The following is a 19,850-nucleotide window of genomic DNA, read 5'->3' on the forward strand; positions in this document are numbered from 1 at the left end:
GTGATATGTAGCCATAACAACATTCTTCTTAGAAACTCAAGGTCATCTTTGTCTCTGCACCAGGCCGGAACTGGATGGGAGGAATCTGTCTTCATGGCAGTGGAAGATTGGACCATGTGATGAACTTGTGGGTGTTGGGGCAGGATCTTGAACTTTCAACTGGGGAAAACCGGAAAGCTGTCAGATTCAGGTTTTCCCAGATGTGCCAAGATGGTTTTTTTTTAATAAATTGGAACTTTGAGGAATCCTTTGTCTTGGACTCTGATTTAATTTTGGATGCTATTTGGAACCCTGACACTGACCTTCTCCAGAAGGTTTTGGACACCTCTCTTTTCATCCTTGTAGGCATTTTTTTAAATGGCACAGAGCACAGAACTGACACACTTGAGATAAAGATGAATACTGTTCTGAATTAATTTAGTTAGGGATAGAAGAAATGAGTGGATAACCTGGAGGTATTTATGAAACCTTACTTACATTTCAAACAGACCGATTATCTCTACAAGCAGGAGGAGGAGGTGGTGGTGGTGGAGGAGGAGGAGAGCAAAGGGATTGCTTGCAGCAAATGGCACAACCCCCAAAAGTATTCAAAACAAGTCAGGTGACAAAGAAGAATGTGACATTGTATCCTGAGGGCCTGGACAACCTCCTGCAAGACTGTTTTGTTCCTTGGTTAACCAGAATTGTTGTGGCCTAAAAAAACAGTTCTTTAGTGGAGCAATCAAAGATGACTTCCATCTTTTGCGAGTCTGTAACCATCAGCCTGGTGCCGGAGAAGACTCCTATGAGTCCCTTGGACTGCAAGGCGATCCAACCGGTCAGTCCTAGAGGAGGTCAACCCTGACTGCTCTGTAGAAGGCCAGATCCTGAAGAGGAAACTCAAAGACTTTGGCCACCTAATGAGAAGGAAGGACTCCCTGGAGAAGAGCCTCATGCTGGGAAAGATTGAAGGCTTGACCTGCCCTTCAATTTAATCAAACAAGAGAAGCAAAAGCTAAGATGTCAACTACTTGGTCCCTCTGATTTCTTTAACTAAATCAATTGCTTTCCTAAAGAGAAGAGACTTAATCCAATCAATTCCTTAAGGGGCCCTGATTTACATGTTTGCACTTAATGTTATCTGTTGGTCTCTGGCTTAAGAAAAGAGATTTTAATGCAATCTGTGGCTCCGGGCTCTTTTTTCCATCTTTCATGGGTGTTCCGTGACCACAAAAAAATCAGAAGCCCTGGGGAAACCATGGCTCACAAATGAAAAAAAAAGTCATCTGGATGTACACACACACACACACACACACACACACACACACACACACACACACACACCAGGAGCTAGTTCAGCATTGTCTTCACAAAGAATGTGAATTTAAGGAGTGTGTGTGTGTGTGTGTGTGTGTGTGTGTGTATGTAACAAAGGCAACAGTAAAAATTGGGTTTCTGTCTGGATGGTCTCTTGTGACGAGCCGATGGACAGAGAATGGAAGCAGTGAACTTCCTCCCATATTTGGGCATACCAGGGGTTGTGACTTTAAATATATACCTTTCACTCTGGCTTGGCTGATAAGGAGTCGAGCTCTGTAGCTCAGTGGTTAACACATCTGCCTAAGAGGCAATACAGCACAGGTTCGAATCCCAGTAAGGGTATGGCTAGCTGATGAGAGCTAAATAGCTTGAAATAGATCTATACTAGTCTCCCTTTATTTATTTATCAGCACAAATATTACTTACATACATACATACATACATACATACATACATACATACATACATACATACATAAAAATAATTTATTTCCAAAATAATACGGGTCATTTCTAAACAGTGGAAAAGGTTGTGAGACCATACAGGTAGTCCTCAACTTACAACCATTCATTCAGTGACCATTTGAAGTTACAATTGCACTGAAGAAAGTGACATGATCATTTTTAGACGTATGATTCTATTCTTTTCTATTTTCTGTTCTGTTCTGGTGTTCCATTCCATTCCATTCCTGTTCCATTCCAATCCAGTCCAATCCCTTCTCTTCTCTTTTCTATTCTGTTCTGTTCTGTTCTGTTGTTCTGTTCCGTTCTGTTCCATTCTGTTCCGTTCTGTTCCAATCCAATCCCTTTTCTCTTCTCTTCTATTTTCTCTTCTGTTCTGTTCTGCTGTTCTATTGTTCCGTTCCGTTCCCTTCCAATCCAATCCAATCCAATCCAATCCCTTCTCTCCGCTCCTCTCCTCTCCTATCCCATTCCATTCCATTCTATTCCCTGAGTCTTAAGCATGGCAGCAGCTCAACAGCTAGAAGTGGACTGAGAAAAGCCAGCTCCAGTTCATTTATGTGCTTGACCCCTGCCCTCCAGCTGTTTTCTCCAGCACCTGCTTGAGCTCCACATGTCCATCACAAAGAAGAATCATTCCCCACCTCCCTGGGGGTGAGAAGGAATCCTTTGCTTCTGCACTTTGCCCCTGTTGCCCTTCCTCCCCTCTCCCCCACACCTCCAGCGCTGACCCCTGAACCAAACGGAGAACATGACAGCAAACACTCCGTCACTGTCACGGGGGAATCAAAAGGTTGGCTGGAGGGACTCCAAACATCCCTGCAGCTGGAAGGGTTGTTGTGCATAAACTGACCCAGGGAGACCATGAAGGCAGATGGTCAACAATTGGCTGAGAGCCAAAGATACAGATCTGCTGCTATCTTTCAACCCCAAACATTGGCCTTTTAGTCCTGCATTGGAGAGGTTTTAGCAGAGGAAAATAGATAAGAAGGGAAAGAGAGATTCTCAATCATCCGGGTCATGGTTGTCCCAAAGGTAATCCCCCTCCCGGCCAAACAAGTAATAGGAATATTCTTTATTGGCCAAGTGTGATAGACAAATGAGAATTTTGTCTCTGGTGCATAAGCTGCTGTCAGTGTACATAGCAATAGCAATAGCACTTAGACATATACACTGCTTTATAGTGCTTTACAGCCCTCTCTCAGTGGTTTGCAGAGTCAGCCTCTTGCCCCCAACAATCTGGGTCCTCATTTTACCCACCTCGGAAGGATGGAAGGCTGAGTCAACCTTGAGGCAGTCAGAATCAAACTGCTGGCAGTCGGCAGACTTAGCCTGTGATACTGCATTCTGAGGAAGGAAGGAAAGAAGGAAGGAAAGAAGGGAGGGAGGGAGGGAGGGCAATAGGAATAGCACTTAGAATATACCACTTCATAATGCTTTTCCAGCCCTCTCTAAGCGGTTTACAGAGTCAGCCTCGTAATCACAACAATCTGGGTCTTTATTTTACCCACCTTGGAAGGTTGGAAGGATGAGTCAACCTTGAGCCAGTGAGATTTGAACTGCCGGACTGCAGCTAGCAGTCAGCTGTAGCAGCCTGCAGTGCTGCACTCTAACCACTGTGCCACCTTGGCTCTCTACATACAGACAACAAAGTGGCAAGTCATAGATCATAAATCAGAAGATACAAACCACAAGTGATAAATTGTAAGATTCCAATAGGAGGCAGCAATAGGAAAGATGAGAAGGATGGGAAGATGAGGAAGATGAGAAGGCAACTGGACTTTCTTGGGCTGATGAACTGAAGAAGCTCCTTGGGTTAGAAGCGAAACGTTGTCAAGGGGGGGAAAAAACCAAGAAAGTCCAGCTGCCTTTTGGAAAGGGACCTTTGAAAGGGTCCAAATGGCTAGTGGTTAAAGCCCAGGGCTAGAAACAGGAAGATGCTGCGTTCCAGTCCTGCCCTAGGCACAAAATCAGCCAAGAGATGTGGCGTCATTCCCCCTCTCTCAACCTCTGGAAGAAGAAAACAAGGACCAACCGTCTCTTAAAAAAAATCTTTCCGAGAAAACTGCAGGGACTGGTTGAGAATTATCTGATGGCACACAAACACAATCCAGCTTTGTGTGCAATAGGAGCCGATGAAAAAGACAGAATGGTTGACATGGAATTTGGGTTGCCAGAATACACTCCGGTTTCCACCAGTAAGACATTATGTTGGTTCTAAGATTCAAGGGTGGCTCAGGGGCTAAGTTGCTGAGCTTGCCGATCAAAAAGGTCAGCAATTCAGTGGTTTGAATTCCTAACGGAGGAAGTGAGCTCCCGTTACTTGTCCCAGCTTCTGCCAACCTAGCAGTTCGAAAGCATGTAAAAATGCAAGTAGAAAAATACTTTGGTGGGAAGGTAACTTTGGTGGGAAGGTAACAGTGTTCCGTGAATCTTTGCCACTGAGTTATGCCAACTACATGACCACGGAGACATCTTCGGACAGTGCTGGATCTTCGGCTTTTGAAACAGAGATGAGCACCGCCCCCTAGAGTCAGGAACGACTAGAATGTATGTGCGAGGGGAACCTTTAGCTTTACTTTATCATTCATTCCAATCCTGATCAAGAATCCTGTTTCCATCTCACTTTGGGACATTATTCCAGCAGCACCTCAGAGCGAATGGATTGGAGGAAATCTTGTTCTTCATCTCCAGTCTAGCAGGCTTCAAGCCCACCCCACCACCCACTTAATAAATGTCTATTCATACTTTCTATCTAGGGGAACAGCTGGCAGCTATAAGCCCAGCCCGGCCTCCACATCTGTGGAGGAGGGAGAGGAGGAGGATAGCCCACACAGGAGTTTCTCTGCTCCCGTTGTTGCTTTCATAGAAACATCCAGAAGCATTCCTCATTGAATGAAGTGCAGGGTCTCAATGAGAAATTGTGCCATCAACCAACCCGGATTTCAGAACATGGAACAATAGGATTGGAAGGGACCTTGGAGGTCTTCTAGTCCAGCCCCCTTGCTCAGGCAGGAGATTCTATACCATTTCAGACAAATGGCTGTCAGATTCCTGTGGCTGATCCTCCTTTCTCAGCCCCAGGAAGAAGACGGCAAGGGCAAACCACTTCTGACATCTTGTCAAGAAAACTGCAGGAATTTGTTATTGTAGAATCCGAATAGAGCTGGAAGGGACCTTCAAGGTCTTCTACTCCAACCTCCTGCTTAGGCAGGAAACCCTACACCACGTCAGACAAATGGATACCCAACATCTTAAAAAGTGTTGGAGCATTCACAACTTCTGGAGGCAAGCTTGTTTTCACAGTCAGGAAATTTCTCCTTAGTTCTATGTTGCTTCTCTCCTTGATTAGTTTCCACCCATTGCTTCTTGTCCTGTCCTCAGGTGCCTTGGAGAATAGCTTGACTCCCTCTTTTTTGTGGCAGCCCCTGAGATATTGGAAGACTGCTATCATGTCTCCCCTAGTCTTCTTTTCGTTAAACTAGACATACCCAGTTCCTGCAAGTGTTCTTCATATGTTTTAGCCTCCAGTCTCCTAATCATCTTTGTTGCTCTTCTTTGCATTCTTTCTAGAGTCTCAGCAACTTTTCTTATATTGTGTTGACCAAACACAACTCAACGAAGCTCAACCAAGTCTTCTTGTGTTTAGAATAACAGAGTTGGAAGGGACTTTTGATAACAGAGTTGGAAGGGACTAGAAGGGACTCTTCTAGTCCAACCCCCTGCTTAGGCAGGAGACAAATGGCTGTCCACTCTCTTCTTCAAACCTCCAGTGGTAGACCTGCCACAACAGGAGCCAAGGTGGCGCAGTGGTTAAATGCAGCACTGCAGGCTACTGCTAGATCAGCAGGTCAGCGGTTCAAATCTCACCGGCTCAGGGTTGACTCAGCCTTCCATCCTTCCGAGGTGGGTAAAATGAGGACCCAGATTGTTGGGGGCAATATGCTGACTCTCTGTAAACTGCTTAGAGAGGCCTGAAAGGCCTATGAAGCGGTATATAAGTCCACTGCTATTGCTATATTGCTATTCTTGAGGCAACCTGTCCCACTGATTAATTGTTCTGACTGATAGGAAATTTCTTCTTAGTTCTAGGTTGGATCTTCCTCCGATAGGTTTCCATGTGTTACTTTGTTGTTGAGTCCTCAGAGCTCTGGAGAATACATACACCCCATCCTCTCTGTGACAACCTCAAATATTGGAAGACTGCGCTCAGTCATATTAGATTTTAGACATCCCCAGTTCCCACAACTGTTCATTGTACAATCTAGCTTCTGGCCCCCTTATCCTCTTTGATGCTCTTCTCTGCACTCTTCCTAGTGTCTCAACTTCTTTTTTTGTTTGTACCCTGTAACTATAGTTGATTGTAAAATGAAAGGAACGTGCAATTTCATGACTAAGATGGTTCTTTTCTAGGTTGGCCAAGAAGCCAGTTTTTCTTATGAGCTTAGGAGGATACAGACGTCCTGGCAGCCTTTCTGGGCCAAGATGAGACATTAGCCACAGAATCAATAAAGCCACTCCTTATCCTCTCAAAATCAGACTGTCGGTGATGGGATTCAATTTTTTTTATTACCAGTTCTGTAGGCGTAGCTTGGTGGGTCTGGCAGGGGAAGGATACTGCAAAATCCCCATTCCCTCCAGACTCCAGGGGAAGGATACTGTAAAATCTCCATTCCCTCCAGACTCCAGGGGACAGATAATGTAAAATCTACATTCCCTCCCCACTCCAAGGGAAGGATACTGCAAAATCCCCATTCCCACCCCAGTCCCGGGGGAAGGATACTGTAAAATCCCTTCCCATCCTACTCCAGGGGAAGGATACTGTAAAATCTACATTCCCTCCCCACTCCCGGGGGAAGGATACTGCAAAATCCCCATTCCCTCTCCACTCCCAGGGGAAGGATACTTAAAAATCCCCATTCCCTCACCACTCCCGGGGGAAGGATACTGTAAAATCCCTTCACATCCTACTCCAGGGGAAAGATACTGTAAAATCTACATTCTCTCAGCACTCCAGGGGAAGGATACTGCAAAATCTCCATTCCCTCCCCACTCCTGGGGGAAGGATACTGCAAAATCCCCATTCCCTCCCCACTCCTGGGGGAAGGATACTGCAAAATCCCCATTCCCACTCCAGTCCAGGGGGAAGGATACTGTAAAATCTACATTCCCCCACCCTACTCCAGGGGAAGGATACTGCAAAATCTCCATTCCCTCCAGACTCCAGGGGACTCGGGAGGCAGAGAATAGATGGGGCAGGGCCAGCCTATTTGCCGGTTCTCTGAACTACTCAAAATTTCCACTACTGGTTCTCCAGAACTGGTCAGAACCAATTGAATACCACCTCTGGTTTTCATCTTGCCTAAATTCTCCCAAGATCAAATTAGAATCTCATCTCCTCTCAAATGGAGACCGGTCGCACAATCTCTGTTTCCAAGTCTTACTTCTTCCAAGTTAGGTTCTTTCAAAAGTGTTTTTTTTTCAAGAGGTAACTGGACTTTCTGGGTTTTTTTATTAAAGATGTTTTGCTTCTCATCCAAGAAGCTTTTTTCAGCTGTGATTGGATGGTGGGGAATGGAAGGATCCCTACCATCCAGTTAGATCTGAAGCAGCTTCTTGGATGAGAAGCAAAAGGTCTTCAAAGAAAAACCAGAAAGTCCAGTTGCCTCTTGAAAAAAAAAGGATGTTTGGGACAATCACGACTTGGATGACTGAGAATCTCCATAGAGAAGTTAAGTTCTTCTGCTTAAAATTACTAGGTCAAAAGTGTTCCCGTTCCTTCAAGTCCTGCAGATGTTTGGAGAAGGCTTTCTCATCAACACCGGTGGCCAACAAGATCTGTCTCGGAAGGAGGAGCCCTTGATCACTGTTGAGTCCCCAGGGTTTCTATGCATTGTGGAGTTCCTCCCTCCCTCACCCCACCTCTTCCCGTGAGTGCTGGCTCCAAATCTCCCTAAATTACAAACTGTGAAATGTGGGAAGAGAGACAGGGCTACAGCAACAGCTCGTAACTGGAACCCTTAAGCAAAAAAACCCAACAAAACTGTCACTCCTTCTCTCTCTCTCTCTCTCTCTCTCTCTCTCTCTCTCTCTCTCTCTCTCTCTCTCTCTCTCTCTCTCTCTCTGTGTGTTTCTCTCTGTGTCTCTCTCTCTCTGTGTCTCTGTCTCTCTGTGTTTCTCTGTCTCTGTCTCTTTGTATGTCTCTCTCTGTGTGTTGTCTCTCTGTCTCTTTCTCTCTCTCTGTCTCTGTGTTTCTCTGTCTCTCTGTCTCTGTCTCTATGTTTCTGTGTGTGTGTGTGTGTGTGTGTGTCTGTTTCTCTCTGTGTGTGTCTCTCTCTGTCTCTTTGTTTTTCTCTCTGTGTGTGTCTCTCTGTCTCTCTTTCTCTCTGTGTATGTGTTTTCTTTGTCTCTCTCTGTGTGTGTCTCTGTCTCTCTGTCTCTGTCTGTCTCTCTGTGTTTCTCTGTGTTTTTCTGTGTTTCTCTGTGTGTCTCTCTCGTTGTGCGTCTCTGTCTCTGTCTCTCTGTTTCTCTGTCTCTCTCTCTGTCTCTCAGTCTGTCTCTCTGTGTGGCTCTGTCTCTCTGTCTGTTTCTCTCTGTGTGTGTTTCTCTCTCTGTGTGTGTGTCTGTCTCTCTCTGTCTCTCTATGTTTCTCTCTCTGTTTCTCTCTGTCTCTCTGTGTCTCTCTGTGTGTGTCTCTCTTTGTGTGTGTCTCTGTATCTCTCTGTCTCTGTGTTTCTCTCTATGTGTCTCTCTGTGTGTCTCTCTCTGTCTCTCTCTCTTTCTCTCTCTCTGTGTTTCTCTGTCTCTGTCTCTGTCTCTGTCTCTCTCTCTCTGTGTGTGTGTGTGTGTGTGTGTGTGTGTGTGTGTCTCTGCGGGAGACACACGCTAGTGATTGCAGCCTGTCCATGTTCCAACTCTGAGCTGCCTCTCCACAGAGGTTTCCTGAAGGAGCTTTCAGAATAAAACTCTATCCTTCTGTCATGGTGGGGTGGCCTGAATTATCTCAATTTCAGCTTTGTGTGGGAACAAAGCAGCTGCTCTGAAGGGAGGCCAATTGCCAAATAACGCTGGTTTGTTTTTTCTTTTGCTCTAGCTGCTTCTTGCAAAATCTTGCAGCTTCTCAACATATAGGGTAGAAGAGAATAGAACCGGAAGGGACCTTGGAGGTCTTCTAGTCCAACCCACTGCTCAAGCAGGAGACCCCATGCCATTCCAGACAAGTGGTTGTCCAGTCTCTTCTTAAAAGCCTCCAGTGATGAAGCACCCACAACTTCAGGTGGCAAGCTGTTCCACTGGTTAATTGTCCTCACTGTTAGGGAGTTTCTCCTTAATTCCATATTGCTTCTCTCCTTGATTAGTTCCCATCTATTATTTCTTGTCCTGATTTCAGGTGCTTTGGAGAATAATTTGTCCCCCTCTTCTTTGTGGCAGCCCCTCAAATACTGGAATACTGCTATCATTTCACCCCTAGTCCTTCTTTTCTCTAGATGAGCCAAATCCCAAATCTTGCAGCCGTTCTTCATATGATTTAGTCTCCAGGCCTTTGATCATCTGAGTTGCTCTTCTCTAAACTTTTTCCAAAGTCTCAACATCTTTTTTGTAGTCCTCAACTTATAAACAAACTGTTTGATGTTACTGAAAAAACCGGTCCTTGCCCTTACAACCATTGCACCATTTCCCTGGTCATGTGATCAAAATTTGGGCACTTGGCCACCAGCAAATCTTTTCACAAATGATCACCATTTGTGACCCTCCCAGCTGGCTCCCCACAAGCAAAGTCGATGGGGAAGCCAAGTTCGCTTAATGACTGCATGGTTCACTTAACAACTGCAGTGATTCGCTTATCAACCATGGCAAAGCAGGTAATAAAATTGGGCATGAGTCACTTGGCAAGCACTTTGGAACTTCTGGTCCCAATTGTGGTGGTGGGTTACCTGTATCCATTCTCCAGAGCAGGGGTCTCCAAACTAGGCAACTTTAAGACTTGTGGACTTCAACTCCTTCTTCCCTCCTCCCTCCCTTCCTTCCTTCTTTCCTCCCTCCCTCCCTCCCTTCCTAGTCTTCCTTCCTTCATCAGCTTTCCTTCCTTCCTCCCCCCTCCCCTTTCCTCCCCTTTCATTTCTTTCCCTCCCTCCTTCCCTCCCTTCCTTCCAGGGTTCCCATTCTGGATGGGATATTCTGGGAGTTGAAGTCCCCAAGTCTTAAAGTTGCCAAGGTTGGAGACCCCGTGCTCCAGAGATTTATTTTTCAGAGGCCAATTTCTTAAAACTGGGGGGTTGGGGGTAAGGGGAAGAAAGATCTCTAGCCTTTCAAGGGATCTTCAAGGGAATCTTGTCTGAATTTCTCCAACAAAGGGGGAAGAAAATAGCTCTCTCTTGATTCACACGCATTAGAACCCCTGTGGCTATTTTGCCCTGAAAAATCAGATTCTTCACCGTCGATGGACCAGCCAAACCTGTGATTCCTCAACTTGCACACGAAGATGATGATGATGATGATGATGATGATGATGATGATTATTATTATTTTGTAGCAAAGCCTAGAGCTTCTATATCTGTCTCTGCTCTGGGAGGAGCTAAGATCCACGTTGAGCAACAAGCCAACTATCCTGGCTGGTGAATGATGGAAGCCATAGTCCAACCCCAGTGATGCCGAGTGCCGAAAAAGTTGCATGGAAACGTCGTGCGCACACACGCTTCTCGGGGGCCCCGCTTTGGAAAACCTGAACTTCCAGGTTCCGGTGCTCATGCACACCTGACAATCAGCTGGTCCGCACTCATGTGCACACTGGTCTTTGGCACTGCTGCCCACGGATGGGATCACACTCCAAAAAAAGCTGAACTTCCGGGTTGTGGCACGCATGCACACCCATCCATCAGCTGCCTGGCACACAGGCACACACTGTTGCCACTGCCGCATGCGCGAAGGGCAGCTGATTGTCACGTGCGCAGGGTTAGGGGTGCAAGGGTCTTGTAACTTGACAGCTTTAAGAGTTGCACACTTCAATGCCAGAGTTCCTGAGCCAACATTTTGGTTGTTAAGCAAGAGCATTGTTAAGTGAGTTTCACCACATTTTACAAGTTGGCCACTCCCACCTGGTCACATGGCTGGCAAGCCACTCCCACCCAGTCATATGGCCAGCAAGCCACTCCCACAAAGCAGGCCACACCTACAGAAGAGGTTCTAAAAAAATTTGAAACCCACCACTAATAGGAATCTAAATCAATGGTGATCTCAGGCAGATTGTTTAGAAATGATTTTTAAAAAACTTTCAATAAAGAAACTGTTATAGAAATCCAGTTTTGCTCTGTCTTGTTAAAGTAAAGTTGAAGGTAAAATTTTATGTGGATGCTATTTGGAACCCTGACATTATGCTTTGAACTGTGGGTGTGTTTGGGGAAAATGGAAAGCCAAAGAGGCCTTATATATCTATGTAAAATAATTTTATGGGCGTTTCACACCACTTATGTTAGTTTGAATTCCAACTTTAAAAGTACCTCTTCAAAAGGCCCTTAGCATACCCCAACCCTTATATAAACATGTTAAAGTACATAGAGGGAGGGTATATATCTTATGTACTCAGTATTTTTTTTCTCCTCATATACATTCACCCACACAACTATACTGCCATATATTCTGAATTTTTAGCTTAACTTTCCTGGTTGGTTCACCAGTTTCTACTGGTGAAGCAAGGAAATCTATAGAATGGTGTTTCTGAACATTATCAACTTTAAGATGTGTGGGCTTCAACTCCCAGCATGCTGGCTGGGGAATGCTGGGAGTTGAAATTTGTATATCTTAAAGTTGTCAAGATTGAGAAATTCTGCTTATGGAAGGTATGAAACTTCCTTGTGATTCGTTTTTTTATTGGTCCACATGCAAGAGACCAACTCTAACTACTGTTGTAGTTGTTAGTTGCGAAGTCGTATCTGACCCATCGCAACCCCATAGACAATGTTCCTCCAGGCCTTCCTGTCCTCTACCATCCTCTGGAGTCCATTGAAGCTCACCCCGACTGCTTCGGTGACTCCATCCAGCCCCCTCATTCTCTGTTGTCCCCTTCTTCTTTTGCCCTCCATCTTTCCCAGCATGAGGCTCTTCTCCAGGGAGTCCTTCCTTCTCATTAGGTGGCCAAAGTATTTGAGTTTCCTCTTCAGGATCTGGCCTCTAAAGAGCAGTCAGGGTTGATCTCCTCTAGGACTGGCCGGTTGGATCGCCTTGCAGTCTAAGGGACTCGCAGGAGTCTTTTCCAGCACCATAGTTCAAAGTCCTCCATTTTTTCCTTGGGGCACTTATCTTCCAAATAATATACAAACAAGACTGTCTAGAGTCAGTAGTAGATGAAGGAGGAAAAATGTTGATAAAAACGTGAGTTGATTTCAGTTTATGTCCGCTGCAGATTCTGTTTATATTTCTGGATGTGATCACAGCCTAAACTTCGCAGTGGTGTTTTGGAATGTGTATTTTGAACTTGTATTTGAATACATGTTCATAAACCACACTAAAAGAGTGTTTATTTGTTTTCTGGGGTTTACAGTATACATTCTTGCAGTGACAGAAGAATGGAGTTGGAAGAAAACTTGGAGGTCTTCTAGTCCAACCCGTTGCTGAAGCAGGAGACCTATACCATTTCAAACTAGTGGCTGTTCAGTCTCTTCTGAAAAACCTCCAGTGATGAAGCACCCATTCCACTCATTAATTATTTTCACTGTCAGAAAATTTCTCATCTCAAATCATTTTGTTGATATTCTAATAATGGGTAGATTCATCTAACATACTAAGGCATTGTTTACAAACTTAAAATTCTGGAGTTAACCACAAATCATCCCATTGCCATCTTTCTTGGCCCCAAATTAAAGAATAGATAATAACAACAAATTGTTTCTGGACATGGACAGGGTTATATTCCCCCCCAACCCACCCCCAGTTCTAAATGAGTTCATACATGCATGCCTTTAAACCATCATCCAATCCAATGCTTAGTGCATTAGTTGCTTTACAAACCGTGACTGATAGCTTACTGGGTTGCGTGAGGCTAGCCATCGTGGTGTATCTACCACAATTTATGGGTGAACACAGACATGGATAATTCCATTGTTCGGGTCATTTTTGAGGGGTCCTTGGTGCTCTCTGCGCTTGGTTGTTTCCTTGAGGGTGTTTCATTACCAAACTAGGTAACATCATCAGTGCTATTAAAGGAGTAGGGTTTGCACTCAGTTTATATTCTAGTAAAGTGATGGCAAACCTTTTTGTAATCGCGTGCCAAAATTGTGTGTGTGTGTGTGCGATGGCACGCACGTGTGTGCCACACACCCACAAGGCAAAGTGCCCCTCACACCTGCACATGCGTGTGACCACATTGTGCATGCACGCATGTCACCAGCCCCGCCCCATGCGGTGGGAGGGAGCTTTCTCCCCCCTCCCCCCAGGGTTCAGGAAAGATTTCAGAGCCTGGGGAGGATGAAAAATGAGTCCAACGGGCAAACCAGAAGTTTGGGAACGATCCGTTTCTGGCTTCCGGAGCCACTCCGAGGTGCCAGGGGAGATCATTTTCGCCCTCCCCAGACCCCGGGAAACCCTCTGGAGCCTGAGAAGGGCAAAAACGGCCTACCCCGAGCCTGAGGATCATTTCTGAACTTCTGGTTTGCCCGCTGCACCCATTTTTCATCCTCCCCAGGCTCCGAAAGCTTTCCTAGAGCCTGGGAGGGCAAAAACTGCCTATTCCAGCCAATGGGGGGTTCCGGATCCCGATGCAACCTGTACGGTGCAACAGGACCGGGCGCCCACCATGTGCACCCCATGCAGCACGGAGATGCATACCCACCGCCTGCGACGCTCCAGCTGCTCGGAGGAGCATCGCACAGGCACTTTACGCTCCATGCCTGTGCGCAAAAGCCCCGATTGCCTCAAATAAGCAGTAAGGAGAGTGGGTGGGTGAGTAGCCCTCTGGAGCGCCGTACCGGAATGGTACCTGGTGCTCCCAGTAGGCACTGGTACGCCTGTACTGGGGCACACCAGTCATATCCCACCACTGCCCCCGGCCCTCCGGAGGGCCAAAAATTAGTTGGCCTGTGTGCACTGGAGCTGAGGGCTTGCATGGTAGCAGATTTGACCAGACCATAGATTTGCCCCAGTGGTGGGTTTCAAAAAATGTTCAAACCTACTCTGTGGGTGTGGCCTCCTTTGTGGGAGTGGCTTGCCATCCCTGTGACCGGATGGGAGTGGCTTGCCACCCATGTGACCAGATATGAAATTATGAATTAGTACTTAGGTCGGTCCAAGTAGCTATTCAGAAACTCTGGCATTGAAGCATGCAGGTCTTAGAGCTGTCACGTTACAAGATCCTTGCACCCCTAACCCTTTAGAAAAAAAACCCCAGGGGTCTTCAAACCTGAGAGCTTTAAGACTTGTGGACTTCAATTCCCAGAATTCCTCCTCCAGTCATGTTGACTCAGAAACTCTGGCATTGAAGCATGCAAGTCAGTGATGGGTTTCAAAAACTTTTGGAACCTCTTCTGTAGGTGTGGCCTGCTTTCCGGGTCCACTGGTGGAACCCTCTTCTAACCAGTTCGGTAGATTTGACGAACCGGTTCTACCAAATATTTTTCCCTCACGGTTCTCGTAGCTTTCCCTGTCAGTGTTGGTGGGAGAGATCTGGGAAAATTCTTTGGTTGGGCTGTTTCCTGCTAGCCTCTTGAGCAGTTCCTTGACTGGGAGTGCCATTTTCGTTTTGTTTCCTTCTTAGATTTACTCAGGCTAACCAGCTCCAAAATAAGTACTGTTGGGATGCTGAGCTGAGAAAAGGGGGAGGGTGAAAGACAAAAGGGTCGTTTTTTTCATTTGGCTTGCAGAAGCGGGAGGAGTGTTTGTTTGTTTTTTCAACCAAGAAGCTTCTCAAATGAACTGCACCTACCATCTTCTCAAATGTCCTGCCTCAAAACTCTGGGCAATTGGCCTCTGGGGCTCTGCAGGCTGCAAAAAATTAGCTTGGGGTGGCAGGCAGCCCTAAGGGGCACAGCTGGGCCCCTTTTCACTTAGCACCAGCAAACGGTGACTTATCCCCACCCTGGCTTTGCATGATAGAACCCAGGCGTTTTGCTCTGTGGCCTTCAGCTTGGAGTCAATCCAGAAATGTAAAGGAGCAGAATACATTTGCAACTGGGATAACTTCCTATTCTTCTCGTTATCTTCCTATTGTGTTGGTTCTCAGCATTATCTCAGGGCGGAAGACTTCAAACCACTTTCCGGATTCATGGGTACTTTAGAGGTGAGCTCAGGTAGATGTTGTGGTCCCCTGGCGGCCTGCAGAGCCGGCAGCAGATTCGGACAGTGAGGAGGTTGGGGAGGAACATGGGCCAGTCCTGGAATCTGGGGAAGGCTCTGAGGAGGGCTCTGTGTCAGAGGCAGAGAGGGGGCCAGGGCCATCTGGGAGTTATGTGCTGCCTCCAGAGTTGGACAGCAGCAAGGCAGGGGAACAGGGCGAGCCTGTTCCTAGTGCGCGCATGCACAGAGCTGCCAGAAGGCAAGAACAGTTAAGACAGAAGGAATGACTGGGGAGTAAGGTTTGGAGGTGATTGGCCCCTCCCATAGGACATAAAGGAGGAGCAAAGGCACGGAAGCCTTTGCAGGAAGCAACTTTGCTCGTTCTGCTCGGTTTAAATTCTGAAGCTCCTTTTTGACTCCTTGCTCTGTGTGGCCTTGCAAGCTAATTGCCAATTAGGTCTTTGGCAGCATTTCAAGGGAGATAAAGGTGGGTGCTTATCAGCCTTATCCCGAAAGACTTTGGCAGACTTCTGTTGGACTCTTTACAAACTATTTGTGACTCATTATGGGCTGCGAATGAACATAATTCACAACCGTTGAAATAAAAAGAGGGTTTTGCGGACTAAGCGTATGCTTTTTACTGTATCGGGAAGCTGTTGTGGCCCAACAACGGCCAGCTGAGCTGTTGTGGAATCTGACAGCGATGAACACTATGGGACTGCCCTGGAGGCTGAGGAAGACTGTGGGGCGGTGAGGTGTTCAGAGTCAGAGCAGGGACTAGAGGCCACCAGGTGGTGTCTGAGTCAGGGAGCAGTGAGGAAGAACAGAGGAAGGCTCTCCCTGACGTACGTATGCACAAGGCTGCGAGGAAGAGGGAGCAGCTTTGGAAAAAGGATCACAGAAGGAAATAGGAACAGGTGGCTACTGATAGGCCCCTCCCGGAGAGCTTATAGGTGGGGCGACGGGAGGGGAATTTTGCAGGAAACAACAATTTACTGATCCAGCCGTAGAGAAAGATTGGGAGACTTTCGTGAGTTCAAGCCTTGTTTCATAGAGATAGCTTTCTGGGCTCCCAGCCAAGGGGTTGCTTATCTCCCTCCTTAGTTGTGGCAGACAGCCAAGTCTGCGTCCGTATATATTGTAGAGGCTTGGGACAGAACAGAAGCCTAGGTCAGAACAGTAGATCCCTGGAAAGCCTCAGAGGAAACTCCTCTCCCAAAACCTCTTCAGTGTGACCTGTTTTGAATTAGATATGTGCCACGTTCATTTCACAGCCCAGTGCATTCTACAACTTCCGATATTTAAAATTCTGCAAGCCAGATTCTGTAAGGGCAAACGCAACAGGCTTTGCGGTCCAGTTACATTATTCCAACACAGGTAGTCCTCGACTTACAACAGTTCACTTAGCGACTGTTGGAAGCTACAGCAGCCCTGAAAAAAGTGGCTTATGACCGTTGTTCCACACTTACAGCCATTGTGGCATGGTCGTGTGGTCAGAATTCAGCTACTCGGCCACTGACTCGCATGATTCTGATGGCTGCAGTGTCCACTTTTGCGACCTTCTAAGTAAAGTCAAACTAGACTCACTTAACAACTGTGTTACTAATTTAAGAACCGCAGTGATTTGCTTAACAAAAGTGGAGGGAGAAATCGTAAAATTGGGCAAAACTCCCTTAACAAATGTCTCACTTAGTAACATACATTTTGGGGCTCAATTGTGGCTGAGGACTTCCTGTCTACTTTGAGGATCCATTTTTGATCTTTGGAATAGATTTCGAGGTCTACTGATGACTCCTCTCTCTAGAAATCTCATTCAACCAACTCTCTGGCTTGAGGTCTGTCCATGCACCCTTGGGATGCAGTTTTGCAACTTTGCAGTCTAGAAATCTTGTTAAGGAAAAAAAAATTCTGCACCGTAACAGACAATTCAGCATTATAAATCTTTACTCTCTTTAGAACAGAAAAACTGCATCCCGAATAAGAAGGGGTTAAAAAAAAACACCTTATAAAGCACTTTAAAAGAAAATACAACTCATTTCTTAGATGGGAAGATAGGTGAGTAGGGAGGAAGAAGAGTGGAAAAAAAACTTGGAAACGGATAGAATCAGAAAGAGAGGCGAGGAGGTCATGCAATTCACAAATTGATGTATGGAAAAGCAAGAATGTTTCATAAGGAAGGAAGGAAGGAAGGAAGGAAGGAAGGAAGGAAGGAAGGAAGGAAGGAAGGAAGGAGAGAGAGAAAGAGAAAGAAAGAAAAGAAAAGAAAAGAAAAAAAGGAAAAAAAGGAGAGAGAGAAAGGAAGGAAGAAAGGAAGGAGGGAACAGTGTGACTGATATGTTATACACATACATATGTTAAATCAGTGCTTCTTAAAAAAATGTTCTCTCAAGACTCTTGCTCACTTTTAAAAATTACGGAGGGCCTCAAAAGAGTTTTATCGATATTTACCACATTAAAAATAAAATTGAACACATCCACTGCTGCTGCTACTGCTTCTCATAATAATTTTATGGCATCTTAATACAGTATGGTTTTTTTTAAATGTAGGCTGCTAAATAATTGTGAATTTGCAGACAATGCCTCAGGGGGGACCTCAGGAATCCCAGGACCCCCCTTTAAGAAATATTTGAGTAAATAAGGTTCAATGATTGATGCCAGCTTGGGATAAGTGGGTTGTCAAAACGTAGCTTTATAGAACTCTGTATTTAGATATATATTTGATAGATATATATATGTTTAATGTCTCCTTTAGAAGGTGAATTGGTGACAACATCAACAGTTCCTTCACTCCGTCAAACGCGAGCAGGTTTCTACCGTTGGAGCCTCTACAGAGGAGAAGTGAAGACATACGGGGGTGGCACTGAATCAATCAATCAATTAATCAATCAATCAAAGAACAAATGGGATATGAGCTATTCTCCAGATTTTTAAAGACCTTTTCTTCCAAAAAATGTGTGATTGGGACCTAACCTTTGCATTAATTTGGGTTTTCTTGAACCAAAGAAACCGGTTGGCTTTTTTAAAAAGAAGATTTTGGGAGGCTTACAAAATGATCGACATTTTAACCCTTCCTTTGATGATGTGTGTACAAACACACACACACACAAACACAAACACACACACACACACACACACACACTAGCAGCTTTCCAAACTCAGAAGCTACGGAGAAAAAGGGAGCAACAATCTTTTGGGAAAGCAGCAAACGATCTCCTTTGCCCAGATGCCTGGTTCCTTCTCCGGCACTTACCTTCAAAGTCCGAAAGGATCCCATCCAGATGTTCTTTCACTGACAGTTGAGACATCCTCCTTGCTCGTTCACACTTGCCGGGATTTTCCCCCCACCCCAGAGATCCTGCAGAAAACAACAACAGAGAGATTTAGACTCACCAATGTGCAAACTCCATAACTTGTGGTCCTAGATGAGCTTTTGCTTCAGTGGTGGTGGGATTAGTTTTTTTTGCCCCGTCCCCTCTGGCGCTCACCTCCCAAGGCTGCCCGCCTGGCTCAGAAAGGAGCAAAAGCAACACAAGAGTTGCCTTCCCTTCTATCCTCCTCTTCTTTCCAGAATGCTCGCCCCCCTCCCCAGCTCAACTCTTCCGGGGATTACATTGGCTGGTTGGGTTTGCCTGGCCCTTCTTTGCAGGGTAAGAGGAGATGAGGGGAGGAGAGACAGACAGCCAGGCAGGGAGGGAGGGAGGGAGAGGGGCGGGTTTGATCAGGGCAGGGGGCTCCGAGGTGCTTTCGGCAGACTGGAAAGCAAGAAGAGAAGCTGCTGAGCCCAAGAAACTAGGAGAAGCAACAGCTGGTGTGGGACACAAGCTCCTTTTACCCACTTCATGTCTATCCTCCCTCCCAGATTTCCCATCCTTCAGGATTTGTGTTTGCCTAGTCTAAAGAACCTAGTTGGACCATTAGAAAAGTTGAGCGCCAAAGAATGGAGGCCTTTGAGCTCTGGTGCTGGAGAAGACTCCTGTGAGTCCCTTGGACTGAAAGGCGATCAAACCAGTCAGTCCTAGAGGAGATCAACCCTGACTGCTCTTTAGAAGGCCGATCCTGAAGAGGAAACTCAAATACTTTGGCCACTTAAGGAGAAGGAAGAAGGATACCCTGTTACTACTGTAACGCGCTCTACATGGGGCTGCCCTTGAAGAGTGTTCGAAGACTTCAGTTAGTCCAGAATGCAGCCGCACGAGCGATTGTGGGTACACCTAGGTACACCCACGTCACACCTATCCTCCGCGAGCTGCACTGGCTACCCATTAGTCTCTGAATCCGCTTCAAGGTGCTGGTCGCTACCTATAAAGCCCTACATGGCATCGGACCTGGGTACTTGAGAGACCGCCTCCTGCCGATTACCTCCCTCAGACCGATAAGATCTCACAGGTTAGGTCTCCTCCGGATTCCATCTGCCAGCCAATGTCGGCTGGCGACTCTCCGGGTGAGAGCCTTCTCTGTTGCAGCTCCAGCCCTCTGGAATGACCTCCCCGTGGAGATCCGGACCCTTACTACCCTCCTGGCCTTCCGCAAAGCCACTAAGTCCTGGCTGCTCCAGCAGGCTGGGGGGCTTGTGAAACATCCAGCCCCACGGAAATTGTGAATGTTGCGTCTTTTTTTTAAAGTGTTGTGTTGTCTTGTCTATTTATCCCCTTTTCCTTGTCTGTTGTGAGCCGCCCGGAGTCCTCTGGGAGTGGGCGGCATACAAGACAAATAAAATGAAATGAAATGAAATGAAGAGCCTCATGCTGGGAACAATGGAGGGCAAAAAAGAAGGGGACAACAGAGAATTAGGTGGCTGGATGGAGTCACCTTGGACTGCAAGACGAT

At 46.2% G+C, this 19,850-nt stretch overlaps 1 protein-coding gene across 1 annotated transcript in view; it reads right to left on the reverse strand.

The window, feature by feature from the left end:
• Nucleotides 1-18,356, reverse strand: part of SEPTIN12 (septin 12) — an 85,818-nt gene extending 67,462 nt beyond the window's left edge. The window contains exon 1 of the mRNA XM_087728499.1: nt 18,274-18,356. Coding sequence (XP_087584625.1) covers nt 18,274-18,328 — 55 coding nt within the window. The 5' untranslated portion in view covers nt 18,329-18,356. The remainder of the gene's footprint in view (nt 1-18,273) is intronic.
• Between the last annotated feature and the right edge of the window lie 1,494 nt (nt 18,357-19,850).

This window comes from Thamnophis sirtalis, unplaced genomic scaffold (assembly GCF_051295495.1).
Source record: "Thamnophis sirtalis isolate CommonGarterSnake01/CBP01778 unplaced genomic scaffold, rThaSir2_p1.2 scaffold_14, whole genome shotgun sequence".
NCBI lineage: Eukaryota > Metazoa > Chordata > Lepidosauria > Squamata > Natricidae > Thamnophis > Thamnophis sirtalis.